Source organism: Clupea harengus, chromosome 19 (genome assembly GCF_900700415.2).
Source record: "Clupea harengus chromosome 19, Ch_v2.0.2, whole genome shotgun sequence".
Taxonomy (NCBI): domain Eukaryota; kingdom Metazoa; phylum Chordata; class Actinopteri; order Clupeiformes; family Clupeidae; genus Clupea; species Clupea harengus.
In genome coordinates, this window is record NC_045170.1 from 4502683 (window position 1) to 4512682 (window position 10000).

At 43.8% G+C, this 10000-nt stretch overlaps 1 protein-coding gene across 1 annotated transcript in view; it reads right to left on the bottom strand.

Annotated features, from left to right (window-relative positions):
• Nucleotides 1–10000, bottom strand: part of angpt2b (angiopoietin 2b) — a 44298-nt gene that overhangs the window by 9136 nt on the left and 25162 nt on the right. The window contains 1 exon segment of the mRNA XM_042710665.1: nt 7947–8048. Coding sequence (XP_042566599.1) covers nt 7947–8048 — 102 coding nt within the window.

Consider the following 10000-nt stretch of genomic DNA (forward strand, 5'->3'; position numbering starts at 1 on the left):
TGCTCACTACTGAGTTATCAACAGGCTCCTCTTCTGCTCACTACTGAGTTATCAACAGGCTCCTCTTCTGCTCACTACTGAGTTATCAACAGGCTCCTCTTCTGCTCACTACTGCAGGAGTTATCAACAGGCTCCTCTTCTGCTCACTACTGAGTTATCAACAGGCTCCTCTCCTCCTCACTACTGCAGGAGTTATCAACAGGCTCCTCTTCTGCTCACTACTGAGTTATCAACAGGCTCCTCTTCTGCTCACTACTGAGTTATCAACAGGCTCCTCTCCTCCTCACTACTGCAGGAGTTATCAACAGGCTCCTCTCCTGCTCACTACTGAGTTATCAACAGGCTCCTCTCCTGCTCACTACTGAGTTATCAACAGGCTCCTCTCCTGCTCATCACTACTGCAGGAGTTATCAACAGGCTCCTCTTCTGCTCACTACTGAGTTATCAACAGGCTCCTCTTCTGCTCACTACTGCAGGAGTTATCAACAGGCTCCTCTCCTGCTCACTACTGAGTTATAAACAGGCTCCTCTCCTGCTCACTACTGAGTTATCAACAGGCTCCTCTCCTGCTCACTACTGCAGGAGTTATCAACAGGCTCCTCTCCTCCTCACTACTGCAGGAGTTATCAACAGGCTCCTCTCCTGCTCACTACTGAGTCATCAACAGGCTCCTCTCCTGCTCACTACTGAGTTATCAACAGGCTCCTCTTCTGCTCACTACTGAGTTATCAACAGGCTCCTCTGCTGCTCATCACTACTGCAGGAGTTATCAACAGGCTCCTCTCCTCCTCACTACTGAGTTATCAACAGGCTCCTCTCCTGCTCACTACTGAGTTATCAACAGGCTCCTCTCCTCCTCACTACTGCAGGAGTTATCAACAGGCTCCTCTCCTGCTCACTACTGAGTTATCAACAGGCTCCTCTCCTGCTCACTACTGAGTTATCAACAGGCTCCTCTCCTCCTCAATACTGCAGGAGTTATCAACAGGCTCCTCTTCTGCTCACTACTGCAGGAGTTATCAACAGGCTCCTCTCCTGCTCACTACTGAGTTATCAACAGGCTCCTCTTCTGCTCACTACTGAGTTATCAACAGGCTCCTCTTCTGCTCACTACTGCAGGAGTTATCAACAGGCTCCTCTTCTGCTCACTACTGCAGGAGTTATCAACAGGCTCCTCTCCTGCTCATCACTACTGCAGGAGTTATCAACAGGCTCCTCTCCTGCTCATCACTACTGCAGGAGTTATCAACAGGCTCCTCTTCTGCTCACTACTGAGTTATCAACAGGCTCCTCTTCTGCTCACTACTGCAGGAGTTATCAACAGGCTCCTCTCCTGCTCATCACTACTGCAGGAGTTATCAACAGGCTCCTCTCCTGCTCACTACTGCAGGAGTTATCAACAGGCTCCTCTTCTGCTCACTACTGAGTTATCAACAGGCTCCTCTCCTGCTCACTACTGCAAGAGTTATCAACAGGCTCCTCTCCTGCTCACTACTGCAGGAGTTATCAACAGGCTCCTCTCCTGCTCACTACTGAGTTATCAACAGGCTCCTCTCCTCCTCACTACTGCAGGAGTTATCAACAGGCTCATCTTCTGCTCACTACTGAGTTATCAACAGACTCCTCTCCTGCTCACTACTGCAGGAGTTATCAACAGGCTCCTCTTCTGCTCACTACTGAGTTATCAACAGGCTCCTCTTCTGCTCACTACTGCAGGAGTTATCAACAGGCTCCTCTCCTGCTCACTACTGAGTTATCAACAGGCTCCTCTCCTGCTCACTACTGAGTTATCAACAGGCTCCTCTCCTCCTCACTACTGAGTTATCAACAGGCTCCTCTTCTGCTCACTACTACAGGAGTTATCAACAGGCTCCTCTCCTCCTCACTACTGAGTTATCAACAGGCTCCTCTCCTGCTCATCACTACTGCAGGAGTTATCAACAGGCTCATATCCTGCTCACTACTGAGTTATCAACAGGCTCCTCTCCTGCTCACTACTGAGTTATCAACAGGCTCCTCTTCTGCTCACTACTGAGTTATCAACAGGCTCCTCTTCTGCTCACTACTGCAGGAGTTATCAACAGGCTCCTCTCCTCCTCACTACTGCAGGAGTTATCAACAGGCTCCTCTTCTGCTCACTACTGCAGGAGTTATCAACAGGCTCCTCTCCTGCTCATCACTACTGCAGGAGTTATCAACAGGCTCCTCTCCTGCTCATCACTACTGCAGGAGTTATCAACAGGCTCCTCTCCTGCTCACTACTGAGTTATCAACAGGCTCCTCTCCTCCTCACTACTGCAGGAGTTATCAACAGGCTCCTCTCCTGCTCACTACTGAGTTATCAACAGGCTCATCTTCTGCTCACTACTGCAGGAGTTATCAACAGGTGCACCAACACTGAAAACATGGAGCCGCACAAGTAGCCAATGAAAACATCCCCTCCCACAGAGGACGTCAGTCAGGACGATGAACACAGCAGGATTCCATGCCAACGTTCCCCTCTCACACACACTCACACACTCATACACACACAAACACACGCACGCACACACACATACACACTCAAACACACACACACGCACACACACAAACTCAAACACACACACACACACACACACTCAAACACACACACCTACACATGCACACTCACACACTCACACACGCACGCACACACCAGCTAAACCACAGATGCCAACTAAACCAAGTTTCTTAAAAGGGCAGCACAAGTTCACGTACTCAGTGTGTTCAAATAACAAGATCAAGTATAAACAAATCAGGATTTGGTGAAATTCCATGAAATAAATGCAACAAACATAATAAGAATTAATATTTTTTGACTCCGTTACATATTTGATCCTGATTTGTATATACTTAATCTTGTTATTTGAACACAATGGCCCTCATTCTCGAACATTTTCTGAAGTTTCTTCTGAAATGTTTCTTACGGGCTTCGGAAAAACAACGTAAGCAAAAGACATCCGCCAAATTCATGCACGCTTGAAAATGTGGTCCTACGCAGCAGAAGTTTTCTGGGCTGTGCTCCCCCGGAAGAGTTTTCTTAAATTGAAAGCGCGTTCTCGTGCTCCTGAATTTGCATACATACACGCCCTGCCAGCTCCTTATAAGGGCACGCAACCGTAGTGACGTGTGCAGTCGGAATCGACCGAATCTACACGAAAGCAACTCGTAAACGAGTCATGTCAAAGTGGAAAGCGATCACCGTCGAGTAAACGCAGATCTAACTTCAACTATATATGTCTATGACTTGAACGGTGCAGAGATGGACTGTTGCAGGATGTAGATGTGTCCATTCTATTCCACTATAGCTATATCAACGTGATTGAGTTTAGTGCTTATTTATTTATTCACTTACATTTGCAGTGTTCGTGTACATTACATTTAGTCATTTAGCAGACACTTTTGTCCAAAGCAACGTACAAGGGATAGAACAGTCAAGCTACGAGCAATAGAGACCTAGTGTAACAATAAATACTACTTTACATAAGAAATAGAAAAACGAAATAGGAAATAAAAATGAAGTGCAGGAATGTAACTGCTATAAGTGCAAGTTAAGCACTAGTCGAAGTGCCAGTTAGGAAGGGAGGTGCTCTCTGAAGAGTTGGGTCTTCAAAAGCTTCTTAAAGGTAGAGAGGGACGCGCCTGCTCTGGTAGTGCTAGGCAGTTCGTTCCACCAACGTGGAACTACTTCAAAATTCTGGATTGCCGTACTTGCACAGACGGCAGTGCCAAACGACGCTCACTAGACGAGCGCAGCATTCCGGTGTAGTCCTTTTATTTATTTTATGACATCACGGTGCCTCGTAGAATCATGACTATAGGCCTACATGTGAAACGTAATTGTTAATGATACTTTAATCCGAGGATCTGTAGAGTTGATGTGAACGCAATCACCAATCACACGAACACTGCAAATGTAAGTGAATAAATAAATAAGCACTAAACTCAATTACGTTGATATAGCTATAGTGGAATAGAATGGACACATCTACATCCTGCAACAGTCCATCTCTGCACCGTTCAAGTCATAGACATATATAGTTGAAGTTAGATCTGCGTTTACTCGAGGGTGATCGCTTTCCGCTTTGACATGACTCGTTTACGAGTTGCTTTCGTGTAGATTCGGTCGATTCCGACTGCACACGTCACTACGGTTGCGTGCCCTTATAAGGAGCTGGCAGGGCGTGTATGTATGCAAATTCAGGAGCACGAGAACGCGCTTTCAATTTAAGAAAACTCTTCCGGGGGAGCACAGCCCAGAAAACTTCTGCTGCGTAGGACCACATTTTCAAGCGTGCATGAATTTGGCGGATGTCTTTTGCTTACGTTGTTTTTCCGAAGCCCGTAAGAAACATTTCAGAAGAAACTTCAGAAAATGTTCGAGAATGAGGGCTAATGAGTACGTGAACTTGTACTACCCTTTTAAGAAACTTGGTTTAGTTGGCATCTCCTTTTAGTCTGCGGTTGCTGATCTGAAGAGAGGTATGCTTGTTCCCATGTCAAAGAAACTGAACGTATATTTATAAGTGATAAACCCTCACAGATATGGTATTATGATGACATAAGGGTGTTTATACTAAAAGATGAACATGCAACATGTGATACGATGTGATATTTAATGCATTTATCTTTTTTTGTATAATGCCATGAGGTTCCTAGCATACGTTTTCCCTCTGCTAACAGGCTTATATCCAGTGAGTTTGACGACTGCATGTTACAGACTGTCTCGTTGTATGTTAATGTGTACAGTGTACGGAGCTCCACTTCGCTGGAACAAAGCATCAGAACTTCAGTGCGTGGCCATTTCTTGCTCAGCAAACAGACTCACACAGAACACAACGCAGGACTCGTTACAATGGTGCCGTGACCCGGATACAATTATTGACATTTTGGCTCTGGTCACCCTGATGGGCCACTTGGTCGCTTGTTCAAGGATATACGAAAAGCCTTTCCAGTCTGAATCTCATTTTTTCTTTCCAAGTGTTTTATTGAGGTCTGCGTAAAGCTTTTATGTCTAATATAATCATCACTCGTACTCAACAGTTTCATTATTCTGAGAGTTGATTTTCAACATGTGTGAATACATTATTTTTGCTTGTATCTGTTGAATCTTACTTTCCATTCCATGTGAAAAACTTATATTAGGTAAATGTGAATGTTAGTAACTCATTAATGAATGGTGATGTGTTTCACACTTTACAATAAGGCTCCCTTTTGTCAATTATAAATGGTAGTAACTCATTGATAAATGGTGATGTATTTTACACTTTACAATAAGGCTCCCTTTTGCCAGTTATAAACGTTAGTAACTCATTAGTAAGATTAATGAGTAGTAAGCAGTAACTTGATCTTGATCTTGGATGGATGGATGGATACTTTATTAATCCAGGGGGAAATTTTCGGACATCCAGTATCTTATACAACTTGTGCAACACACAGACACAACATACACAAATCACATACACAAAGGGAGAACAAGAATGGTAGGGAGTTACGGTGCAGGTGTAGGTGTAGGTGCCCAGTAGGAAAGTGATCTTGTGCTGCCTGTGTGGATAGTGCAAAAAGATAGTGTGTTCTTGTGCTTGTGTGGATTGTGCAAAGAGAGAGTGCAAAATAAAGAGTACAAGTCTGTGCAAGGGGCTAGTATAGCCAGTTAAGGGATGGACAGTGGGTTTGTATAGTAAGATGGGGATCTTGCCAAATAGTGAGCCCGCATTGAAGTATGAAAACTGTGTTATAACTCGTTTATAATGGTTTATTAATGATTTATAAAGTGTTTACAACCTAATTATAAACTATTTATAAACCTTTATAAGGGGAGCCTTATTGTAAAGTGGTACCAAATACTTTAACCTAAACAGTTACACAGACATTATTTCTCTGGCATGTTATCTGATAATGTCTAAATACTTAAACGTAAACAGACATTATTTATCTGACTGGTAGGTGAAATGCCCCCTCCTCCATTTAGACTTGCCCCACCTTTGTTATGTTTCTTTTGTTGTGGTACTTAAACAGCCAACGCCAATTTACTGAATAATTCAGTTGTTGCACAATCTCACTAATCTGTGAATGATTTGAATGATGTGCACATGAAATATCCTAGAGAGGAAATATGTTACGAGAAGTGAAGGAATCCACAACTAAACATACACATGCTTAAATTCACACCGTGCATAGTGAACATCTTCATCTTACCAGCTAGCTGCTGCGGTTAGTTGGTAGAGTTGTCACAGTCATTTAGCTAGTTCACTGCTAAGCGTTGAGATTAGATCTCTATCCACACGGAAGTAGCCCCAAGCCCCAAGTTTTTAGTTTTTTTTAGCAACATTTTGACATTCTGTCCCATATATTCACATCTGATGGTAAGCATTGCAGTCGGTCCACTTGTTACAGGACACATCTTAGCCCTGGACTGAACTTTGACCTCTGGTGCAGGTTCATCAGTGTGAATGTAGTAGTCTACAATGTACCTTCAAATGTACCATTTCCACTGTATTCATGCTAGGAGAAGGGCAGAACTGTATTTGATTCACCCCAGGGTACACATCCCTCAGGTAACATGTCTACACCAGGGGTACACATCCCTCAGGTAACATGTGTACACCAGGGGGTTTCAGCCCTCAGGTAACATGTCTACACCAGGATACACAGCCCTCAGGTAACATGTCCACACCAGGGTACACAGCCCTCAGGTAACATGTCTACACCAGGATACACAGCCCTCAGGTAACATGTGTACACCAGGGGGTTTCAGCCCTCAGGTAACATGTTCTACACCAGGGGTTTTCAGCCCTCAGGTAACATGTGTACACCAGGGGGTTTCAGCCCTCAGGTAACATGTCTACACCAGGGGGTTTCAGCCCTCAGGTAACATGTTCTACACCAGGGGTTTTCAGCGTTCAGGTAACATGTCTACACCAGGGGTTTTCAGCGTTCAGGTAACATTTCTACACCAGGATACACATCCCTCAGGTAACATGTCTACACCAGGATACACATCCCTCAGGTAACATGTCTACACCAGGGGTTTTCAGCGTTCAGGTAACATGTTCTACACCAGGGTACACATCCCTTAGGTAACATGGTCCACACCAGGGTATACAGCCCTCAGGTAACATGTGTACACCAGGGGGTTTCAGCCCTCAGGTAACATGTTCTACACCAGGGGTTTTCAGCGTTCAGGTAACATGTCTACACCAGGGGTTTTCAGCGTTCAGGTAACATGTCTACACCAGGATACACATCCCTCAGGTAACATAGCTACACCAGGGGTTTTCAGCGTTCAGGTAACATGTCTACACCAGGATACACATCCCTCAGGTAACATAGCTACACCAGGGGTTTTCAGCGTTCAGGTAACATGGTCTACACCAGGGGGTTTTCAAATTATTGTAACCGAAGGACCACTATTCTGACTAAGAGGCCTGAGGTCCACTGTTGTTAAAATTCTGATTACTGAAACTACATTATTGAATACATGGTCAGGGGCCACCTGCAATGCCTTCACGGCTCACCAGGGGGTCTCGGACCCCAGTTGAAAACTCCTGGTCTACACTGAAGAATAGTGGTGTTTTTCAAGTAGTTTCAACTCATGTGAATCCTTCCCTCACAAGAATGTATCATATTTACCTGAGGTAAACTGGTGCCGAAGCCCCCCACGCATTGATGTGCCATGTTCATTAACATTCAAATGGTCGGCCAAACCTTCCTGTCTGCAGTCCTTCACACCTGTCATACCTAGGTAGACCCCATACTGTTCCACTTCCTAACATGCTCCACCTTACACCTGGAACCAGACCCCCAGACACAGCCATTATGCTAGATTGACTGCTACATGTAGTGAGAGTGATGCTGGGAGATTGATCACTAAGCCCTCGCCTGTCTGTAGTCCCTCCAGCCATGATGGAAGTCCACTAAGCCCTCACCTGTCTGTAGTCCTTCCAGCCCCGATGGAAGTCCACGGAGCCGTTGTTCCTCTTCTGCAGCACCGTCCATCCTCCTCCCAGAGTCTCCATGTCACAGAACACCTGAGGACAGGCCACATCAGATCAGATCAGTTCAGTTCAGTTCAGTTCAGTTCAGTTCAGTTCAGTTCAGTTCAGTTCAGTTCAGTTCAGTTCAGTTCAGTTCAGTTCAGTTCAGTTCAGTTCAATTCAATTCAATTCAGTTCAGTTCAGTTCAGTTCAGTTCAGATCAGTTCAGATCAAATCAGGTCACATAACCACATCAGATCAGATCAGGCCATTCAGTTCAATTCATTTAACTTTACACCACTTCAATTCTGTTTAATTCAGTTCTGTGCAATTCAATTCTATTAAATGTAATGTATTTATAAACAGCACTATTAGCAATGAACATGTCAGCATGTTGAACATGTCAACAACATGTCTGTATTCACCTCTCAGATTCCAAAGTCCAAGTCAAAGTCAAATCTATTTATAAGGCACATTTAAAAACAACTCACATAGACCAAAGTGCCGTACAATTAGATCACAATAAAATAGAAAATCATAAAATAGAAAATCAAATAGAAAACAGAAACAAAACACTCAACTAACTATCTATATACACGGAAAGCAAGTATACAAATGATCAACTCAGATCAGGAGGATCCAAATGCTAGAGAGGCTTGAAACTGCCGTGAGCCAAAAACACCTGGAAGACATTCACATTCACACACACTAGATCAGTTACCCAGTGTGTTACCTTGTTACCTTGTGACACACTCTACTTGATACTGCAAGGCAACAAGGGCACTGAGAGGATACATTCTGATCAAACATTCCTTATGTGTCCCTGTTGGTCGGATACATTCTGATCAAACATTCCTTATGTGTCCCTGTTGGATACATTCTGATCAAACATTCCTTATGTGTCCCTGTTGGGAACAAAGCTGTTGATCCCACATGAATCTAAAACCTTTGGTCTGAAACTGAATAGGACTGTCGGCAGGAGGTCGGAGTCATACGATTTACCTTTTCATCTTAATGTTTTGCCTTTTCATCTTAATGTTTTGCCTTTTCATCTTAATGTTTTGCATTAAAAACTGACATGATGGCAAATCAACAGAGAGTATGGCTTTGGGATTCGAACTACGTATATTAAGTACATACTGCGCAATGGTTTGAAGCAATCAAAGCTGCCCTTGACAGCCATCACGAATGGTTCAAGAGCTATGGGAAATGCTGACTTCTTTATAGATACGCAATGAAATGTTTGATATGTGGAAGGAGTTGGGTAATATGAGAGGAAATATATTGTATATATATAATAATATACTCAAACATTGTGTATTTCTGACAAGATGTTTTTGAAAAACGTTCTCATTATTGTTTGAAATTTAAGGAGCTGTTATATTGTACAAAGAAAAAACTGAGCCACGAACTAAATGGTGTTTAGAAACACACTTCCTGATTGTAGCTGACAGTGGAAGACATTCCGTCCTGGTGTGGCTTAGTTCCATCTGGTGACCCTGCGCCAGACCAGGTCATGTTCTGTTCCAGAATATTCCACTCGCTGGGATGCCCAGGTAAAACATTTATCCACTACATCGTTTTGATGTGCACCTCACCCTTTTTGTTAGTTAATAAATCCAGACTTCTTTGAACTACCATGAACTTGCAGGCTATGTCCTCTTTTCGCTGTTTTTATGGCCGTGTAGTGAGAACAGCCATAGATCAAAGAGAAGTTGCAGGCTTTCTCTGGAAGCCAGGATATCGGGCACCTCTGCTGCTGGGCCAGCCCTGGCACGCATCTGTCCTACAATCAGTTGCTATCAAGTAAAACATCTAGATCAGTGGTTCATAACCTTTTTTGAGGTACTGAACCCTGCGAGCTTCATCAGTGCATTTACCGAACCCTTCGTAATTGGAAAAATAAAATATGATTTCTTCAAAACTTAGGTATATATAAAAACGACCCAACATTGCTAGTGTGAACCGGGCTATACTGTGTGTGTCTTGACCCCTGCCGAACCCCT